Source organism: Falco punctatus (genome assembly GCF_963210335.1).
Source record: "Falco punctatus genome assembly, chromosome: 5".
NCBI classification, from domain to species: domain Eukaryota; kingdom Metazoa; phylum Chordata; class Aves; order Falconiformes; family Falconidae; genus Falco; species Falco punctatus.
Genome location: NC_137584.1, coordinates 37,296,906 through 37,319,534, shown reverse-complemented (window position 1 = coordinate 37,319,534; position 22,629 = coordinate 37,296,906). Strand labels below are relative to the sequence as shown.

The following is a 22,629-nucleotide window of genomic DNA, read 5'->3' as shown; positions in this document are numbered from 1 at the left end:
TCGTAGGGAGTTGCACGACATCAATTGGAGGAAGTGGTCAAGTTTGTTCTTCTGAACGCTTCACCCAGTTCAGTAACCGTTTGGTGTAGATTTTTGGGGTACATGTTAGGCAGAGAAAGTTTCAAAGAGGACGTAATTTCTGCACCACAGAGGTGAAAGAGTATGGGTTTAAAGTTTTAGCGATCGAAATACATTCTTTGGAAACCTAATGAGAATCCAGTTGTTTGCTGTCCTGCTCTGTGAAAGCTGTACTTCGAAAACATTAGCAGATTGTGGTGGTGATGGGTAGAACAAAACGGGCTACTTGACAAGTCTTCTCTTATTGTGCTATGTTAAGGTGTGCTGGTGCATTTTGCCTGCCAAACTGAACCCCCTTTGTGAGGTGCTTCAAAAAGGGAAGCAAATGCACCGAACCTTGGGTTTATATTGCAGTGCCATTTCAGGCAAAAATAAATTCAGGTTATTTACTGTTGGCATGATACATTTTATTTTGCTTTGACAGTACTTAACTCATGTTTTTCTTCTTCTTAATCAGTGTGCATTTACTTCTTGGAAAGAAAAAGCTTCTAAATGTTTCATAAGAAACAGGATTTTGGCAGTTTTACTGCCACTGAAATGGATGTACAGTATGCACAAGAGAGTCCCTCAAAAAGAGGCACCAATTATTAGTCTTGAAATGTAATTGCTCCTGAGAAATGAAAGGTAGAAATGGAGACTAATTGTGTATCTGATCACCTGAGAATTTAATTTTAAAAATAGGCTACAGGCTATTATTTCCTAATTTTGCAATTCTTTGGAGATGTACAAGCGGTGATTAAAATGACTGTTAGAAAGTGATATTACAGCATTTATTAATAGAAAAATTGGAAAAGATACAGCTCCTAAGCTGCTGAATCTTTTGTCACGGAGATACTAAAGTAGTTTTTAAGGTGACAGGCATTCAGTGCTGTATATCTCTAGCACATCTTTGATTTGAGCTTTGTTTTAGTCGTGTCCGTGTCCCCCTGCCCCGATTTTGTGTTTTATCCAGTATGCTTGTTAGATGAGAAATGGACGAATTTAAATGGGAATGTGATACCTGATATTGAAAGAACAAAGCAGAGTTTAAAGTAAAAACCTTGGGTTTCATTTCTCTGATGCATCTGTAGCTACTGTCTAATGGTTTCACATGCTTAATGGAGTGTGCCTGCATGGTTTTGATTTCATAATGGGTGTTAGTTAAAAAAAAACAAACCTGAGTGCTGAAAAGAATTAGTTGCCTATTGATTAATGTAGTGGATGTATTTGAACATATATTTCAAATGTCAGTTGTATTTATTTCAAGGTAACTTGTGAATGTGAGTTGCTGCATTTTAGATAAGTAACAGTGTGTGCACATCAAGTTACACTATTATAGCTACTAACCTCTTATAAAATTGGGAAACTTGGTTTAAAAGTTGCAGAAGGAGCCTGATATTTGTGGTGATCTTCCATCTGTGTTTTTTTTTTTTAATAATATTCAAGTATATGAGAGAAAGGTGGAACTTGAAGTCTCAGCCAACTGACAAGTTGGTATTCTTTATTATTATCCCCTAAATGTATATATCTGAAAGATGAGGATGGAAGATTGTCTATCTTTTGTATTAATCGCTTCCTTTTTTTATTTTTCAACACTGTGTATGGAATCAGCTTTGTTCCTTGTTGCTTGTATGAATCTTGTAAAAATACATGTGCCAGCAGCACTGAAAGAACAAGAGGATAAAGAGAGAGAAACAAGGCAGGCTTCAGTTTTGGGACTTGGTGCTGCCAAAAGTGTATTAGAAGAGTAGAGTAGAAAAAGCTCAAATGTGTAAGACCTGTTGAGGAGGAGGAGGTGCAGTTAAAAAAGAGTTGATTGAGAATAGTTTAACCAAAGAATTGACTAATTAGCTTCTATAAACACTTCACTGCAAAACGGTAAACTTTTATGTGGCAATACCTCAGTGCAACACGTTTTCCTACAGTGAGTATAATTCTCTGAAAGAGTTTCCCCACTGGAATAATGTTTTACGTTTTTTGAAAGATGGAGCTACAGTGCTACAGAATACAGTGGCATATTAAAGTGTCTTGCTGAGAGATAGGGAAAAATTTAATACCTAATTTCTAATTCAGGGGGGAAAACCCCCAAATCATTAGTACGGCAAAAGGCACAGAAGTATTAAGTCTCTCAGTATTTCATATCAGATCTGTGTTTTTCAGTAATGATGATTAAGCAATTATAGGTAGCCACCTGTAGATACTTAGGAAGCTAGGGTAAATTAAAATTCAAATGTTCTAAAATACTTTTTCAACTCTTTTAGATACAGTAGTAAAATTATGAAACTCCAAAAAGTCTCAAACATTTTTTCTTGACAGTAAAAGTTCACATTTTTCCAAGAGTCCACAGTATGGTTTTTTAACAAGAGATTTAATTTCTTCCTTATTCTACTCGTGAAACATTTTTCTTCATACTTCTCATTTTCTCAGTCTCGAGAAGTTTGAAGTCGGTGATGTTCATCCAGTATAACAAAAGTACTTCGCTGTTAAAAAGTATATACACGTAGAGATACTAAAGTAAAAAAGGAGGAGAGGAACTAGCCTGTTAAAATGGCACACATATTTTAGACAATATTAAGAAGAGAGATGACAGACCTATAACCCTGGTCTGAAAATGCACTATGTATTGCACTATATAGTGAAAATGTAGGTCATTTTAACATCAATGTGGAACTGTTTTTTACTATATTTCAATATACCTGTACATAATTTATTGGGACACAACACTGTCACTAGGTTACGACGTGATACCTTTTGGCAGATGCTTTTGTGGACCTTGACAATTAAGTATTACTGATTGGTTTTAGCTTTAGGCATGTTTGAAATACATGTAGCACAGCAATACTATTTCACAGAAGATATTTTTGTTTTTGTGTGCACTAGGGTACTGTGGAGCTGACATAAAAGCACTTTGCACTGAGGCTGCCTTGATTGCCCTGAGACGACGCTATCCCCAGATTTATGTGAGCAGTCAGAAACTACAGCTTGATGTTTCCTCAGTAGTTCTCAGCGCGCAGGATTTTTATCATGCAATGCAGAATATTGTGCCTGCTTCCCAACGTGCCGTGACATCTTCAGGACATGCGTTATCTCCTGTGATCAGACCACTGTTGGAACGTACCTTCACTAACCTTCTGGAGGTTTTACACAAAGTATTCCCTCATGCTGAATTTAGCCAGGGTGACAAAAGTGAAGGTATGTGATACGATTTTTTTTCTGCAAATACTGTTTCAATTTGAAAATCCTTCAACTGGCTTTCTTGTATTGCTCACCTTAAACGTGATACATATTTGATTCGGTGTACGTAAATACACTGAATCACTTGGATGTGGCATACTTTTACTGATTCCAGGTTGCTGTGGAATTTAATAAACTGACCTTATGTAGAACAAGATCCCATAGGTGTGAGTGTCACCTGAAAAAAGGAGACACATGCCCCCCCCCCAATAATTCACAATTGAAATATGAGAAATAATGGCGCATAGTCAGATGGCAGAACAAAAGAAAATAGTGAGATGAAGTTGCTTAGTGTATTTGGACCTGAAACCGGAGCTCCTGTCCTGAGTGTCCCTGGTCCTTTGCTTGCTGATGATGTGGAAGCAGGCTGCAGAGGAGTGCTATGGGGAGCTTGCAGCTCAGCAGGTGAGTCTGTGGTTTGCCACAGATACCTGAGCCTATGTAATGGTCGTCTGTAGGTTAAGGAGAAAGTCCTGAGGCTTCCCTCCCCTTGAACTGGCCTGATGCACTCTTGATCCTGAGTTGATTCTGCTGGCTTAGCAAGCGGAGAACTATTTGCTGTGTTGTCAAGTTAGCTTTTTGCCAAATTAGTGAGTAAAATAAACTCGCTAAGGGGTCAGATGTATGCCAGAACCCTGCTGCAGTGGGAGTGATGTGAGTGCATTGAGGAAGCTGGGAATGAGAAGGAATGCGACTGACTGCTTTGACTGGCAGGGAGTCAGTAGGTGCTGGGTTATTTTACCCAGCTCTTCTCTGAGACATACTTTAATAGTTACCCATGTAATTTCTTGGAAATGTTGAACAAGGTATCTTGCTTTTGATACCTACTTATTCTGTGACATACTATTTCCTACTGTTCTTACCTGGGATTACCCCCACCCCCCAACTATGTAAACAGTACTTATGGCTGTGTGTGACGAACTTGACAATAGCCCAGGTCACAGATTGAATCTGTGACAGCCATGACTTTCTTTTCTTTCCTATTCTAGAGCACACTTCCAGGCTGCAGCCCAGGCAGCTTGTGCTGATCCCTGTGCTGGCTGCTGCAGTTCCTCCAGCCCAGCTGCGCATTTTTGCTCTATCCCTTCCACTTTAGTACGTCAGACCCTTTGTTAAACCCTTTAGCCAACAAAACTCATCCAAAAAATGATGTATTTTTTTCGGGTTAGTTTTCTGCTGACTGTGGGATAGCTGGAGGTTTTAACAAGTGTTGGGAGTTGGCACAAGAATGGGGCCTGGGAGTGTGTGGTGGTGGGTGGGGGGAAGTGGGTTCCTTGCAGCTGCAGTTAGATCACGTTGGGCTCCCTCGATCGTATGAGGCTCCTGTAACCAAAGTTGTGTAAGATGCTTAAGTCAGTCTGTATACTGTTAATCTGTTGGTAATGCCCAGTTTAGAGGTTGTCAGTATTGTTGAAGAATTGAATTAGGTATCCCTGTCTTTGTTGTGAAGTTCTAGTTCAGATTATTTTCTTCAGTTATATTCTTTACATTCCTGTTTATTACAGGTCATTATTACTAAGAAGTGAGTTTGGAAGCATTCATTGATTTAGATAGTAGTTTTACTAGATAATTCTGCTGCTGTGGCTGCTTTTATATGTTTTTAAATAATCAATTTTAAAGATACATGAACTAAGGTTTCTTTAAACACTTCTTTTGTACCTTAGGATTTTTTCTTAGTCCCTTAAACTTACCTGTGTTAAAAAAAAAAAAAAAAAAGCAAAATCTACTTTCATGTACAATGATTTTAAATGTAAATGCAGATTACACACTAGGACTTTAGGACTTCAGTTTTTCTTTAATTCAGAGCCAGGTTTATATCAGATGCTTACTGTTGTGCTTACAATCTGCAAATCTAGTTTTCTACATGTCTTTTCAGTTCACTAATGATTCCTGTTTCTTGTAATTCAGTGAGTCAAATGCTCAAGCAAAGGATGTCACAGAGGCTTGACACTTAGAAAAGGCAGCCCATTTTTTAATCCAAATAATTATATATTTTAGGAAGTGAAAGCTGTGTCCAGTGCATGAGCATAGGACTCACCCGGTGGTCTACGTTGGTATAGAAAAAATCCTGCCTGTGTAGGGACTGCAGTGAGCCAAGAGTTAGGGGTCCTATACCTAGCTGATTTGAAGGCCTCTATCCTTGCCCAGAGCTAAATGTCCAGCAGCTTCTGAACTGCTTTTTCTTGCAGTGGAGTACCTTTTGGCCACTGGTTGATGTCTGCAAGCCTTTTTTATCGTTTCCCCCTGAGGGATGATTGTCACATACCAGGCCAGCAGAATGTTACTCTTGCCCAGCCTACTCTGAATCCAGTTTCCTACATGACACAGCCAGCTAAGGGAACTTTTGTTGTCTCTTAACCATTTTTCCCAGGACCACACATCGAGGTGCATAGCCCTTAGGTGGTGTCTCCATCCGACATTTAACACTGCCCTGAAGTTGGTTCCTTTGTCCCACCCGTGGTGGCGGTTTGATTAGTGCAGCAGGAGCTGTGCCACAGCTTCATGTAAATCGGGCAAATCATGCAGTGGGTTGTATATTTGAGAATAACGCTGGATCTGTCTCTATTTCACACTTTCACGTCACAGCAATTCATTACCGTAAGTGGCTGTAGCCAACCTGAGCTTCTGGGAGGCTGGCTGGCGGCTGCCCCGGACAGCAGTGTGCTGCCCTGACTCCGGGCGCTTCTCAGACGTGCTGCCCATCCGTGGCAGAGCAGTTTGCTCCTCGGGAGACCTGGCCCCTGCACTGCTCTTAGTGTACAGCTTGAATGGCTGTCACCGTTTTCATCCCATGGTGGCGACTGATTTCTCCAGGGGAATGAGAATGCATGGCTTGTGTAGGGTAACATCAACTGAACTCTTTTCCTGGGGCAAATAAGGATCTTGCAGCAGTGTTTTTGCCGTTACAAAATCACAACAGTCTACTTTTAATACTGTTGCAGCTCTGGTAGCTAATTAAGCTGTACGTGATTTTTCAACTGTCAACTGGTTGTTTTGTTTTAGTGCCATATTGGTATTTTTTGCTGTTGTTTGTCCCTGCAGTCTGTCTTTTAACGTGTCATCTTTTAGCTTTTTGTTTCTGAAGGCTATATGGAAAGTACTATCATTTCATTATGATACTAATTAGCAAAGGAATTAGGTTAAGGTATAGTACATGAACATGGATTGAATTGAAATGATTTTAATAAAAAATAATTTTATATACTTTGGCAGATTATGAGAGGGTGGAAAACTACTCTTCATAAACATACATTGTCTAGGTAGTTGTGCTGAGAATAATTTTGGAAGAAGTGTATCTGTAAAGATTTGGGCACTTAGAACAAATAAGTACAAAATTCTGTATAGTCTGAGTATTTATAGATTTTATAACTTTATCCTTGAATAACCTCTAGCTGTGAAATAAAATCAAAGGAAGCATTTCCTAACAAGTTAAACATTTGTTGTATTTGTGAAGTTGTTCTGCTTGATGGTTTAAAAAAATAAATTGTAATTATGATTAGACTTCTACAACATGTAATTTGTGTTGGGTTTTGATGTAATAAGTATTTAATATTCTGTGTTCTAATACTTAGGCAGTTTTAAGTCACGTTTTCTGCATTTGAAAATGTGTTATAATTTACCCAACGAAATTTCTAATGCCTTTTCTTGTTTGTTGTGCTTAGAAGTGATAAGATTCTGATTAATATATTTCTTGGAACAGATGTACCAAGCCTAATATTAGATGATAGTGAAGATGAGAATGCTTCATCAATTTTTGAGACGAGCTGTCACTCAGGATCACCAAAGAAACAGTCATCAGCTGCTATACATAAACCCTACCTTCATTTTACAATGTGAGTGTTTTTCTAAATGCATATAACCAGATAGATAAACCCATGAAATTCTTACATCAGGAGAGGTAACAAAGATGTTCTTTTGCTTTATGGTGGCAATGGTGTTCTGTAATAGAAACCTGTAAGTGTATGGACGAATGTTTTAGATCTATGAATGGCCTTAGGAAAGGCCACATCTTAGACACCACAATCAGAAATATTTTGCAACAGACATGTGTAGCTTAGAAGTAAGGGGGTGTTAACAGCAATTCTTAATTGTAACAAGCCACTGTAATTTGAAAGATTAAGAACTGGAAGAGAGGTATATTCATTGTTTTCCATGGAAAGTTTTGGGAGAATGGGAATTTAGAAAGTGTGTGTGAAATTTGGATGAGTCTTTCCTGTATAAATTGGACTGGCCACAGTAATTAAGAATAATAAACTCACATTTCTTTGTTTTGTGTTAAGACCAGTACTTTACGTGATAGGTTCTGCAGGAAATTTGCTAAACAAAATGAGGTTAAGAAAACTGTTCAGTAGTAGTACTGTTTAGTAGAGCCATCTTGTGGAAAACTACTAAAATTTTTGTGCTGAAGAGTAATGCCAGAACAGCATTTTTGGAAATCTAAACTTAAAAACAAGGATTTGAGGTACTAGTCAAGTATTTTAATGGCAAATCTAAGCTTTTTTTGTGAGGTTGGAAGGGGGGGGAACCCAAACCCAAACTAACCATATATATATTTGTGTGGATGTGTGTCTAAATAAAATAATGTCAAAGAGTGTGTTTATTTTTGTAAAGTATGTAAGCCTCCCTTAATCTATCTTTCTGAGCTTTTTTTATTGCTATCTGTGTGTGTAACTGCCACCATCAGAATGGAAGAGCCAAAGGTCAACAATGTTTATAGATGTTACAAAATATTTAACCTGAAATAAAAGCACCCAGTCTTGTTTCATTGCCCAAGCTGGTAGATGCACAGATAAAAATGCCTTAATGAGAGAAAATGCAAATTAATGTAAGCAACTGTCTTGTTTCATAATCAATTTTCTATAAATGGAAAAGACTCTTAATGGAAAAACCTAATGCTTCTCTCTTCTTGGCTGTCTCATCCCTAAAACAGGGTGACACCCCCCCCCCCCCCAAACAAACATATGCAAACCCCTAGAAATGCTTGTATGTACTCCTTAGGATTTCTTCTCAACAGCAAAACAACAAAAAAATATTTACCTTCACAGTTTTCCCTTTAAAATCTTTTTTCTGTCCGGAAATCTATGGAATAAAGTGTATGAATATGCTAGAATAGAAGATGAATCGTGATTTTATTCAATCCTACTTTAGGTCCTATTTCTTAAATAAACAAAATATCGAGATGTTAGGTGGTTCTTGGAAATCCTTGGGTAGCACTTAAGGGATGAATGGTTCAATCTTGGATTCCTGAAGCTACTGAAGAGATGCTTTGGTAGTTAGGACTGAACTTGATTAAATAGATATCTTCACTGGAGGTCCATTAAGTCTTTTTATAGGATCAAGGAATTGGTTTTAAATCAACTGGTTATAGTCACAGTTTTAATGAATTTAATATGTGAAGAGCTTTGCACAGATGAGTTTGAATGAAATTGTGAAATCAAAGAATTATTGAGAATTGGAGTAGTGATGAGGGATAGTAGAGTTAGCTGAATCTTTTCAGGCTGTTGTAGGAAACTGGATTCTAAAATATCTTCTTTTATATATCCATCCATTGATAACATTGGCATATTAATTGTATTTTGTGACTTACTCTGTTGCAGGTCAGCTTATCACCAGCCAACCTCTTACAGACCAAGATTACTGCTATCTGGGGAGAGAGGTTCGGGTCAGACTTCACACCTTGCTCCAGCACTATTGCATGCTCTTGAAAAATTCTCTGTACACAGGCTAGATCTGCCAGCACTTTATTCAGTCAGTGCCAAAACGCCTGAAGAATCATGTGCACAGGTGACATTTCAGATTCTCTATAATAAGTCAGTGGTGTAATTCTGGAACAGATTAGTTGCATCAATATAAAGGCAGCTGACTGTAATGTAAATTAAAAGCCAGGTTTTCATAGTCTCCTTCTATTTTCAAGTTTAAAAGAAGGGGGTCTCTGGAGGGTGATTGAGGTGTCTCTGCTGACTAGTGAGAGTAATTACTTGCCCCCTCAGTCACATACCTAATGTCAGGTAAGCTTAATATGGTTATTCAGTTCCTGATTTTCATTTTATTATCTTGTGCATGAGTTGGTGTGCTGTGTTTTTAGGTTTATTTACTTAGTTTTAAATCTTTTAGGTTTCAAAACTGTTTGGGATGGATTTTGCACGGGTTGCAAACCAGTTCAGTTTTCATCTTGATTGTTCAGTCTTAGCAAGTTTTTAAAACATATATGACAAGTGTTTGTTTTATAGTGCCCCTAGCCCATTGACATAAAGTAGCTGAATGATGCTGCTTAGAGTCACAAACACTTGTTTAGAAAGCCTTTATTTATTAGATAATTTTCTTTTACTGTAACGTTTGTATATAAAATACCACAAATGTGAGTCATTTCTTAGTCCACAAGAATTTCATTACAAGTGATAATGAGTTTCTTAGTTTAAACACTGTTGTACCTTTTCATTAGATCTTTCGTGAAGCTCGAAGAACAGTCCCAAGTATTGTTTACATGCCTCATATTGGTGATTGGTGGGAAGCTGTCAGTGAAACTGTGAGAGCTACTTTTCTAACTTTGCTGCAAGATATACCATCTTTCACCCCTATATTTCTACTGTCTACCTCTGAGTCCATGTATAGTGAATTGCCTGAAGAGGTAAGTTTATTGTGGAAGGAGGCATTGTTAGGGAGGTATGTGCTCTTCAGAATGTTTTGATCATGGAAAAACAGTCTGTGATGCAGTGGTTTTCTAATTTAAAGTGTGTCAAACTGAACACGTAATATTAAGTAAATGTAATTTTCTTTAATGAGGGAAGTATGTCCATGTTACTGATTTTTATGATCTCCATGCTGCTTTGCTGAGAATACAGAATTGTTCCTTTTGTCAGAAGTTCATTTTGACAAATTACTCCAGTATAATTAAATGCAGATTTAGTCTAAAGGCCTAACCTTTAGCTTTGTATCTTCTGAGGCTCAAGATGGGGGAGGGGAGTTCTTATTTTTTTTTGTCAACATTTCCTTTGATTTTTTTTTTTCTCCTGCCCTTTGTTGTCTTTTCACTGCAGAGGGGCCATTGTTGGGATCATGGGATACTGCAGGTTTAGTTACTATGGAAAATTCAATGAGAATTACAAGTATTTTCTTTCCCTAGGCTGTGTATGCAGCTTTGGGTAGAATTTACTGTCTTTGCTCGTGTGGCTAATTTTGAAAAATTCGTGACTGGTGTTTTAGTATGGTCATTAATCATGTATTTTTGAGTGGGGGCTCAATTTTCATATGGCTGTTTTCTTTTTTTTTTAGGTGAAATGTATTTTCAGAATCCAGTATGAAGAGGTTTTTTATATTCAAAGACCGAGTGAAGAAGACAGATTGCGATTTTTCAAAGGGTTAATTCTTGATGAGGCAGCAATGCCCCCACCAAGAAGGAAACAGGCTGGTAAACTAAGTTACAATAAACCCAATAATTACGTTATCTGATATTTTCCTTTTTCAAAATGTGTGGGTAAATGACGGTTAGTGTCATTAACATTTGACAGTGTTAATCAGTGCCCAGAATAAATTTTGTGTATTACAGTTACCAGTTTTGGAAAATGGAGAGCTGTGGGGTTAAGAATGCAGTGATAGTTAGATCGATGAGGCAGATTAAATCTATAATGAAAATGGGAATGGCATAATCCCGAGAGCCACTGTGTTATTAATATTTCCATTGTCTGACTTCTTGTGGTTTTTTCCCTAGCTCTTCGTGCTCTGGAAGTTCTTCCTCTTGCACTGCCATGTCCTGCCCGTGAGCTGTCAGAAGCAGAAAAACAGCGAATGGAGGACCAGGAAGAGAACACATTGAGAGAGCTGCGGTTGTTTCTCAGGGATGTTACCAAGAGGCTGGCCACAGACAAACGCTTTAACATCTTCAGCAAACCGGTGGATATTGAAGAGGTCTTGTTTCAGTAATGTGCAAACAATGAAGTTGAAACTATTAGAAAAAGGATATAAATTGAAAAAAGGAAATGCTTAGGTTAAAAAAATAATAATGTTTGGTCCATAATCTTTCCAATCTAAAAGGAATCTACTGATTTTTAGCTGGTGCGATGGTCACAGCCTCATCATCTGTTAAGCAAAGAGTTGGAGGATGTTCTTTGGCTATACCAGTGACCTATTGAAAGACTTGTGCATTCCTGTCAATTTTGTAACTGAAATCAGCATTTAAAAATGCCCTCCCTCCTATCCCTACCAGTGGTCCTGAAATACTTGAAACCATAAATATAATTCTTTAATAAAAGCTTTTACAACTTTGTAATCATAGGCACAATAATTCTGGGAAAGTGATCTGTGTTCTGTAATGTATTCAGCATTAATAGTATTGTTGAATAATTTCAGCAGTAATGCTTGTGGATGCCATTAATCACAGATGGTAGCACATTATAAGGCATTAACTGGTTGATTATAGAGTGTGCACACCTAACTGATGAGACAGTTTGATCTGCAAGTCTATTTCCAGGTGCTGCTGTATGGGTAGGATTGTGTTCAGTCTGACTTTGAGATCAGATGCTGGCCGATTGCAAGCTTGCTAATTAAAAAAAAAAGCTTAATTGCTTCTGAAGAGAAGCATCTCTTTTGGAAGACATTAAGAGATGAATATAGGACATTGGAAATACAGCACTGTAAAAAGCAGATTTGCAGTGTAAATTCCATGCAGGATGGAACAGGCATCTTTTATGGGCCCACACAGTCCCCTCTCAGTTTGAGCTTGCTGTAGTGTTTGGTAGCTGACTTTTTTTGAAACACTGTCAGGAGCTCTTTAATGTGGCAACTTACAGTGCAAGCTTGGTCTGAGCAGTAACTTTGTTTGATTTTTATTATGAAACTGCTTAGGAGGTCCATTATTAAAGGAAACAATACTCATAGTAAAGGCAGTTTCTTTCTGGTCTAAACTGACGTGAATAAGGGCGTGTAAAGAAAGAACAAGTTACTCTCCTGGCTTTGTAGGTGGAGAGAAGCGAAATGTAAATGTCTTATTTAAAAAGACTAGCCCAGAACCCCAGAACCCTGCTAATCTATCGTAGTGCTAGAAATTAAATGCAATCCTTTCCATCCTTCCTGGTGCATGTAAGTACAGGACTATCCTTTCCTTTTCTACAATAGCCTGTCTCCTTGACTTGCTTAGGAAATGCGTTAAGTGTGTTCCAGTCCTACTTGTGTTGCAGAGAATGCTGCTATGTGATAAGTCAAGGATTTTCCTGACTAATTCAGCAGCAGTTAGGGGTCAGTACTGGTTCTAGTCCTGTTCAACTTACTCATCAATGACCTGGATGAGGGGACAGAGTGTACCCTCTGTGTACCCAGAGCTGTTATGGCTTGATCAGAATATGTATTTAACTCTTCAGTCTTTTGGCAGCCACTGTTGTACATGGGTGACTTCAAAAGAAAAAACTCAATACTGTTTCTGAGGCTGTCCATATTTTTAATTGATTGTAATTGTAATCACATTGAAACATTCAAGTAAATGTTGGAATTTTTTCCTTGAAGTAAATAACAAATTCATAGATATTTTTTTTTTTTTGGGGGTGTGTGGGTGAACTTTGTTACAGCAGTTGTGCTAATGCATTTGACTATCAAGCTTGAGACCCTTACAGTATTGTTAATTACATTAAATACTTTTTAGTGTACCCTAGTGGCTGCTAAATCTCCAGTTAGAAGCTAAGCTCATAGTAAGCTGTGAACTATGACACGACACTTTCTCTTTAGACTGCCCTTCTGCACAGTCAATCTGACATCTTCAGTCAATAAAACCTGACGTTTTTTGTTGAATGACTGATTGAAGGAACTATTCTATTCAATAGAAGATATTTAAAAGCTGACTGTTTGACTGTTCAGTCACCTACAAGGTGAACAAAATGCAGTTTCCCTGGTTTTCCCTAGGGTTTTGAGTGAGGCTGATTGTTTTTGCCTTTATAATCCATGACAGTGTTAAAACACTATAAAAAAATTGTAAGTAAATCAGTCTAAGTAAAATGAAAAATTAATTTACCTTAAAATGTGCTGCCTCAAAAAATACGGTTAAATTCATTTTGAAAGATAAATTAATGAGGTTTGGAAGTCCTGTGTTTTAGTCTGATAAAACTTCTGTTTTCAACATAGATTTGTTTAGAAGTCAAAATGTTTAGTTAATGTATTAGAGCTAAACGTGTGGAATGAATAAGAGTCTAAAGACATGAAATTGGCAGTGTTCAGATGGAATGCCTATGGTCCTGTGTCATCTCTATGTGCTGTCTGTTTATAGGTTTCAGATTACCTTGAAGTTATCAAAGAGCCAATGGACCTATCAACAGTAATAACCAAAATTGATAAACACAACTACTTAACAGCCAAGGATTTCCTAACAGATATTGACCTGATCTGCAGCAATGCTTTGGAGTACAATCCAGACAAAGATCCTGGAGGTAAGGAACTGCTCCATTTTGGCCTACCTACCCAAAAGCCTGGTATTTAATCATGTATTTGATTACTATTCAGGTATTTAAATAAACTGCATCCTATGTGACAATTAGGATAAGTAAGTCCTAAGGGTCTGTGCTTTTAGTGTTCTGAGGCATGTGCTACGCTGGAGGACATTGTAAGAGCAGAACTGCAGCATTCAGAGTTGTCTTCTAATAAATTAGGTTTTCTTTTAAGTTTGATAGCTCCTTTTCAGTGAATAAACTTTGTATATGCAACAAAACCCCCAACATAATTCGGAGAGCTCTGCAGAGAATCCTGCACACAGTCTGGCAGTAGCCCGCTATATTTCCATATTTGAAGTTAAGAACTATGTATTTGGGGGTAGAAATAATACAGGATAAACCATCAGGCAAGGAAAAGGAAGTCAGTTGCAGCTCATTAGCAGAGATCAGAAGTTACTCTCTTGACACACTGGGGTGGGATGCTTTGAACTGAAATGGAATTTGTAGATGGGAATGCATGTAAAAGCTCAAAACTAAGGTCAGAACACCTTGCGTACTCTTCACTAGGGCTGCTTTACAGTGTACGTTGCCTTTTAATTGACAGCTTCGGTAGCCATCAGTAAAACAACAACAGCGACAAAGCACTCTTTTAATGTAGCTGTATTTAATAGATGTGATACTTGCAAATCTGGGTCCATCTACAAGTGTAGTCCAGTGTGTTCAAAGAAGTTTTTCATTAAATCCCGTGAAATCATTCAACCAGGTTAAAGCCTGATTTTTCTGTATTTTTCTTCTCAAATTTTTTATTTTTCTGAGGTGATTGCAGGTGTCTCATGTGGAGTAGCTACAGCGTAGTCTGGTCAGTTACACTTGTTTCGCATTGCCTTTTGAACCCAGTGCTGCTTCATATCTGTAGAAGATAAGCTATTTCTTCAATTTATGATGCATTTTGTTTTACAACTACAAAAAATACATCTATAATATACATCAAAAGGTTTTCTGCGTTCCTGATAACACACTTTTGAGGGTTTCTAATGTGTAATTGATGTAAACTAATCAAAGCTCTTGATGGACACTTGGGATTCTGAATGTTTCTGAAGAGTGCCTGTTTAGGAGATGAGGAGTGAGAGACATACCTCCTGCAAGTGACTGATGCATGTTTGTGACTTAGTGATGGGCTTTGGGAAGAATTGGCATTAATATGCACCCTTTGTTCTCATTTTTAGGCCATTTGGATCTGTGGCCTTGGTTGTTTAATTCTAGGAAATGCAGTCTGAAGAAACTGATCTGGCTATTTGTAGGTTAAGTTTTGGATTAGAGTCTCTCATCATGGAGTAGATCATGAAAGATAGTTCTGTCTTCTGTGCAGTTGCCCATTAATGATGTGTTGCTCTTCTGGCACACGAGATTTCTTGAGCTGCTGTGTGAATACACTGCTGAAACAGCACATCATGTCTGTTCTGAGTAAGCATTACATGCTTTCAGATGCACTAACTGAATATTAACCCGTAACACATTCTCTAAAGCAGAGCGTATATGCTTGCCTCTGCTTCATGCTTGAATTTGCAGAAGAATCATGCAGTATCTGCTTCTGTCCTGCCATTAAGTTGGAAAAGCAGTTGAAGTACCAGACTAGCTGGTGTTACACACAGTACAGATATTCAAGACTGGCTTCATTGTTTTTTTTCCCTGATACCTTGCTATAAAATTTTAGATAGTTTATGTAGTAAGATAGTTGGGTTTTGCTTTTGTTTTTCCCCTGCCATTGTTTGACCAGGAAATGTTCTTAAAGGCATGGAAACGTAACCATTGTGTGTTAGACATAATAGTATTTGCCTCTTTGAAGCACTGTGTGGCAAAATCTTGCCTGTAACAGTCTTAGAGGAGAGTAGTAGTTCAATCAAATACTCTTGATTTGATTTTTCTTTTTTTATTCTCCACCCTGCCCCCCCCCCCCTTTGATTTGAGAGGGCATCTTGAACTTTATTATCTGACTAATATTACCTCTGCAAAGAATGCAGTATAATTTTTTTGTGATCATAAACCACAATGCTTCTCAAATACATGTGGGTAAAAACTTTCATGTTTCCAGTTGATTAAAGTGGGTAGATTTCCCTAGAAAACACATGGAGGGCTCATTTGACCTGGATACTGGATGTTCTTTTTGATTTAACAGTTTCTAGAATTGCTGTTTCTAGAATTATAAACCTTGTTTAATAAAAATTCACTGGTATTCTTGATTGATGTCTTTAGTGATTGCTAAAACAGTAAATCTGCTAATTGCATAATACGTGGTAGACATTAATGTTGATATTTGCTGTTGCAGTACCTCCATCTAATTCAGTATGGATGAATTGACAAATTAAGGATGTTTGTACTAAAGGCAAACAATTGCGTTGTAGGTTTCATTGAAAAGCAATGTTCTAGGTGTCAATTTTCTCCACATACAGGCTTACTTATTAAGTTACAATTACTTTTCAAATTTCAACAGTGTTGGAATAATTTCTTGTGTGTGTTTCAAAGGTATGAGAACTGGTCTTCTGTGAAAAAAATGTATTTTTCATGAGTCACGTTTAGGCTTGCAGTGGGGGCAGTGTTTTTTTTCCTGTTCCCCAAATGGAGGTGAAAATGTAGCAAACTTGAGGCTTGTTTCTTGCCAGTTTTTCTCAGTGGATTAAAATGAGAAATACCTGTTCAATGTAAGCAATAAAGTAATCTGTTTTAGCACAGTTTTGAATTTTTTAGCAGTTGTTAAATAACAATTAAGAGATAATTTAAGGTTAAAAAAAAATCAGGGGAGTAATATAGGCAAGCCATGTCTACCGTACAGATGCAGGAGATGTCTGGTATGATTTTACAGGTGGTATAATTGCATGTGTGTTCCTAGACACCAGTGGGTAAATTAATTCCTGGACAAGTCCCTTGTTGCTTTTGGAACTCTCTGCACTGTACTCCTTTATACTGTGTAGATCTGCCTGTGGCAACTGGCTGATTCTAGCCAGTTTGTAAAGATTGCCAGTTGATTCAGGTGTGTTCCTCATTTCCTGTTTGCATTTGTTTATAAATGCCACTGTTAAAGTAACAAGTTGTACTTCTGAAAAATCTTGTATCTCTTAAATAGCTGGGTTGTGGTTTTTGAGCGTGCTGTGGTATTGATCCATCTATGTTTTCATACATATATAATATTTCCCGGTTACTTCTGCTGTGTCAGTGTTGCCATATACAATACAGAACAACATAGAAATGGTCAAAAATTTAAATAATTGTGATATAATTAACAAGTGTTCTGTCCTGTTTTCTAGATAAAATAATTAGACATAGAGCGTGTACTTTGAAGGACACTGCTCATGCTATCATTGCTGCTGAACTGGATCCAGAATTTAATAAGATGTGTGAAGAAATCAAGGAAGCACGAAGAAAAAGAGGTATATTTAATTTCATTTATCACAACACAACATATATGGGATAGAAAACAGAATTTACAAATAATCATACAAAAATCTAAATTGAAGACTAACTATAGAAAGCATGTCAGGCTCAGTGCATGTTAAAGGATGGCTGAGCTTGAAACTTTTGTCTACTTTTTCCACCTATGTGAGCTACTCTGGTAAGGCACCGTCTGTCCTTGTAAAGGAAGAATGCATTGCCTACTGGTACAAACAGTGTTGTAGAACACGGTGAACAGGTAAATGTTGGGGTTGCTGTACTAACTGAAGATTTGGTGCAACCAGAGACGTATTCTAAAAATACCACATAATGCAGTGTAATAACAATTATGATAAGGGTCTTTGGCATCTAAACCAGTGGATTTTCAGTTCACCCTGGCATGTGCACAAGTATATTTTTGGTGATAATCTGTTGATTTTTTGAATTAAGAAACAGCTGTTACATCCTCATTGAGAGGAGCATGAGGTTGACTATCTAATAGTCCAGAATCAGGAAACACAACCCCCTGCACTGGAGGGCGTCAGTGACTTAGTTTTTGTTTAAATTAGTGCAATTGTTTTCAACTGGTAGTCCATAGACATCCAAGTCTGTGCACAGCTTTTACAGTGACCATCAAGAGCCCAAACGTATTCCCAGTAGGGAAGCAAGGCTCTGTTTACATGAATGACTTTGTACCTCCACAGAAAAGTTTTAAAGGTCTGAAAGTTGAAAAGGTTGAAAATCACTGGAAAACAACATTAGAACAAAATTTCATGCTGATTTTGGAATTAGTGATTTCAATAATTCCATTTTTACTTTGGCAAGTTGTTTCCCGCTTTGCCTCCTGCTTTGGTAAAATACTGCATTATTTGATTTCTAGGTTGTATTTGGCTGGGCTTACCTTACAGCTGCTGATGCTTGAAATACTTCTGTTGGTAGAATTTATTAATAATTTTCTTTGAACTATGCAAGTATCTGTAGGTTGTCTCTTCTTCAGGTTAAAACAGATACAGTTCTTTTATTTTCCTATTCAGTCGTGCATTTTTTTGTTTAATTCTGTACAAGCTTCCAATGTGTGTCTTGAATTGTGGATAAGTGAACCAATTGTAATTCACCGTGGTTGTAAAATAGAATTAATATAATGCCTTCATTTCTCCTCTGTACTTTTCTATTAGAAGTACAGGAATATTCACAATTCTGGCCTTAGTGTCACGCTGTGAGCTATGCTCAGTTAATTATCCAAGTCCCCCATGATTGTTAAAGGTTATAGCTGCTGAGGTTAAAGTGACTGTTTGTAAGAGCTCTTTGTTACAGAGAGCGACTATATAGCTTGTAGTCCCTCCTTGCAAGCCTCACAAGAGCTAACTGGAATGCTGCCCTTCTTTTTGTGGCAGTGACCAAGTAATATATATTTCTGGGGCATGACCTGCAGACCTTTTGAAAGAGGTGGGTTTTCAGAAGTCATTATTAAGGCTGATGATGTCACGCAATGAACTTGTTAAATCAGAAAAAGAAGGTAGTAACGGTCTCAGATACTGGTTAGTGGACCTTCAGATATAGGTAAGTGACTAGTAGTACCAGTTTGTGAGTGACAACAGCTCGCATGCAGCAACAGGCAAGTTTCAAGGTGCATTTTATGCATTGGTGTGGAAACTGTTACAGTGTCATAGGTACTGGCAGGTCAGATTGCAAAGATGCTCATGCTTCTGGACCACATTGTGGTAGTTGCAAGAACAAATGAGCTCTTCAGTTGGCCCAGCTGTGAAGTGTGGAAGGCTAAGATCACGTACTGGATTAGCAAGGACAGATTTGGAATGCATGGAAGAAGGTGTGTTAGATTTATTAGTTATGAATGAAATAAAACATCAAGCTCTTGAGGTCTGAGGTCCATGGATTGGGTGTTGCGTCAAAGATTGTGGTGCAGAATGTCAAGATGATGGTTACTTGAGACATGTAGTCTTGGTGCTGGTCATTGTCATGGATGAAAGGGATGTGACTGCCTTGCCATTACTCCCATCTTGCTCTGCAGAATATACTCAGCAAGACAGTGGGTCGGCAACATCACAGTGCATCTGCGGGTCTGACTCTGGCATTACCCTCTTTCAGAACATTTTGGACAAGGGACAAAAAGGCATACACTTGTATTTCCTTCTTTTGATAGAATGTCCACAAGTTCATTAAGAGATTTCTGGTTTTTTACTTTGCATCAATTACCAGATGGTCACGTATAAAAGTGATCCCCAGATCCTCCTCCTTCCATTCTGCTTCATAAGAAGAGTCTATTTTGAAATAATGGAATGTTTCAGTGAGGAAATAACTTGAGGAGAACTGTAAGTGGTGTAAACTATGGCTTTTGCTGTCCAAAAGCTTTGTGCACCTGGTCATGTAAATGCAAGGGTGGTTGTTGATACCAACAAAAATCACGCTGAATCGGGCAGCTGGCCTCATTGTCTGACCACTGGATGAGACAGAGTGGAGGGGGAACTGAGCCCTTAAGTACTTCTTTTGCATTTCAACAAGAGATGTCCAGACGAGGGCTTAAATGGTTGTTGAGACTGAAGCCACAGTGTGTGTGCTTCACTGTGTGATGCACAGCAGGCTTTTTTTCAGCTCAGACTACCTTAAGCTTCTCTTTTAATGTTCCTTTGAAAGTGCCAAACTCGCATGTGTACAGTCTGATGGGGAACCACCCACCCGCCAACCAAAATACACAGTGTCCATATTTCTCTGCTATATGCTTGGACTTGGCTTGATAAAGGATCCTACCTTCAAGCCCTACCAGAGTTAAGATTCTTAGCATGGCACTCGTGTGAGAAAGCATGCAAACAGTGGGGCTGTGAAAAGTCCAGGTTTATCATGTGACTCTACTAATGGCTCTTGGACTGAGTATAAAACTTGTATTAATACCTGCTCAAAAGAGGCCAAGGTAGTGTTGCAGTCGCAGGTTGAGTCAGAGAGGGTGGCAGTGGCCATCAGAAGGGAGATTTGTCTTCTGACAAAAAGAACATACCCCGTGCTTCATTAGATCTTGGCCAACGTTTTCTTGGCTACGTTTGGAAAGACTTCAACATTCAACATGACATTTGGATGGAATTGAGGAAGGTGATCTGCCTGAGGCTTCTAATATATTCTCATGAAGCGTCATCACGTGTTTCAGTGTAGAATCAGAGAGGAGCTTAGAAGGTAACTGACACATGCAATAGGCTTTTTAATCTTTACCATACTGAAAAGCCATTGATTTTCTGAATTGTGCTATGTATTAGTTCTTAATTTATTTCCAGGATACTGAAGATAAAGGTTAAGGTGAAAAAATTCCATATCCATTTTTTTCACAATTCTCTTGGCAAGTTATTTAGCAATCTTAGAGTTTTAAAATGGAAGGTGTTCACTACATTGTTTTTTCATAACTTTTCTGTTATTTTTTAACAGATCTGACATTTTTACTTGGTACTTAGACTGGTGAACAATTTCAAAAGAAGTACAGAATGATAAGCTGTATAATAAAATTAGTAACTAGAAGTTAAACTAGAATTTCTTGTTCTTGTATTGCTGAAATGAGGTGCTGTTGTTGATAGATGGTAAATCGAAGGATAGCAAGTTTTAAGTTGGTAAATTAAGAACAATATGTACTAGGTAATTGGAATTTGCAGCTTCTTGTTGAAACCAGCAGATAACAAGGTAGAAGTTTAACATGGCCCGGCAATGTGCACTTGCAGCCCAGAAATCCAACCTAATCCTGGGCTGCATCAAAAGAAGGGTGACTAGCAGGTCAAGGGAGGTGATTCTCACCCGCTACTGAACTCTTGTGAGACCCCCTGCAGGGCTGTGTCCAGCTCTGGCGTCCCCAACATAAGGAGGACATGGACCTGCTGGAGCGAGCCCAGCCACAAAGATGGTCAGAGGGCTGGAGCACCTCTCCTGTGAAGACAGGCTGAGAGAGCTGGGGTTGTTCAGCCTTGAGAAGAGAGGGTTCCAGGGGGACCTTACAGCAGCCTGCCAGTACTTAAAGGGGGCTTAAAAGAAAGAAGCAGGGAGACTTTTTAGTAGGGCCTGTAGTGATAGAACAAGGGGTAATGTTTTTAAACTGAAAGAAGCTAGATTTAGATTAGATATAAATAAGAAACTCTTTACTGTGAGGGAGGTGAGACACTGGCACAGGCTGCCCAGAGCAGCTGTGGGTGCCCCATCCCTGGCAGTGCTCAGGGCCAGGCTGGATGGGGCTTGGAGCAACCTGGTCTAGTGGGAGGTGTCTCTGCCCGTGGCAGGGGGGTGGAACTAGGTGATCTTTAAGGTCCCTTCCAACCCAACCCATTCTGTGGTTCTAAGTGGCAGTGTTGTGAGTAATGAAATGTATTTGATATGCAGTTTAAAATATTTGTAATGGTACCTAGAAACATATGCCGTAACTTATTAACTGTTAGGTGAGAATTCCTTTATGATCTCTTAATTTCTGCATTCATCAGTTTTAGAGCTTCTTGTCAGTTCTTGATCACTTGGTTCTGGTTACTATTGGAGACATAGTATGACATTTTGAAGACTGTTTTAGTGGATGGATAGGAAATTGTAATTTGCAAATATGAAACTTCAGAGTTTTGTTTATTTTAAATATGCTTAGCCAGTATGAAAGTTTGCATTTTAGAATTTAATTAAGAAACCTATGAAATAGTAGAAGCTTTGAGATGAACGTCCATTATATTAAGCAAACCAGACTTTTTGTTAAAATCAGAAACATTCTGTTAATCTAAGAGCTCATATTGACTCTGAAATGGATCCGTTTTACATAACATAGATCATGGTGACAATACAAGGTTTTTATTCAGATACTCTTTTTGATACGGCATACAATGCCATTATGAATTGCCACTTACTTTAAATCATCTGTTTAAAATCAGAAAAAATTGAAACTGTCAATAAGAATTTACTTGGTAGAGGAAATAAGGATAGAAGAGTGCAATCTTTGGGGACCCATGTGTGAGAGACAGTCATATTTTTCTAATCCATCAGAGCTGAAAGTTTTAAGACCATGCAACCAGTAAGCTATTTTGTCAGTAGAAAACAAATATTCTAATCTTTGTTTTGAATGTCCGGCTAAATATTAATTGATGTGTTCTTATTGCAATATGGTATTCCAAGTTTCTTTTTAAATTCAGTAGTTTTATGCAGCTTGGTTTATTTAAATAGGTATGGTTATCTTCTGTATGCAGGCTTATCAGTAACAGCAGAACAAATAAATCCTCATGGTTCCACTGTACGGAAAACAGAAGCTAGAGTTGAAGAGGCATTTCGGAACAAACAGAAACCCACGATGGCGGTGTGGCCCAACTCTGCGAATAAATGTGCATGTGAGTACCTTGGGTAATAACTGTGCAAAATTAGAGGTACTTCCAACAACAAACATTTAAAATATGTTTCTGCTGCTGTTTACTGATTATTTCCAGAAGTATTTTTAGGCATGAAACACGTGGAACTTTAGGAAATACTCTTTCTGCCTACATGAAATCTG

General features: G+C 38.1%; 1 protein-coding gene across 4 annotated transcripts in view; it reads left to right on the top strand.

The window, feature by feature from the left end:
- The window catches only part of ATAD2B (ATPase family AAA domain containing 2B), an 85,165-nt gene that overhangs the window by 41,864 nt on the left and 20,672 nt on the right, over positions 1-22,629 (top strand). For 3 of the 4 annotated variants that reach the window (XM_080388496.1, XM_080388494.1, XM_080388497.1), the window contains 9 exons: positions 2,938-3,249; positions 6,992-7,124; positions 8,889-9,075; positions 9,734-9,919; positions 10,564-10,699; positions 11,000-11,196; positions 13,541-13,700; positions 17,003-17,125; positions 22,331-22,468. In XM_080388496.1, the coding sequence (XP_080244622.1) occupies positions 2,938-3,249; positions 6,992-7,124; positions 8,889-9,075; positions 9,734-9,919; positions 10,564-10,699; positions 11,000-11,196; positions 13,541-13,700; positions 17,003-17,125; positions 22,331-22,468 (1,572 nt within the window). The remainder of the gene's footprint in view (positions 1-2,937; positions 3,250-6,991; positions 7,125-8,888; positions 9,076-9,733; positions 9,920-10,563; positions 10,700-10,999; positions 11,197-13,540; positions 13,701-17,002; positions 17,126-22,330; positions 22,469-22,629) is intronic. The other variant, XM_080388495.1, reaches the window with a different exon arrangement.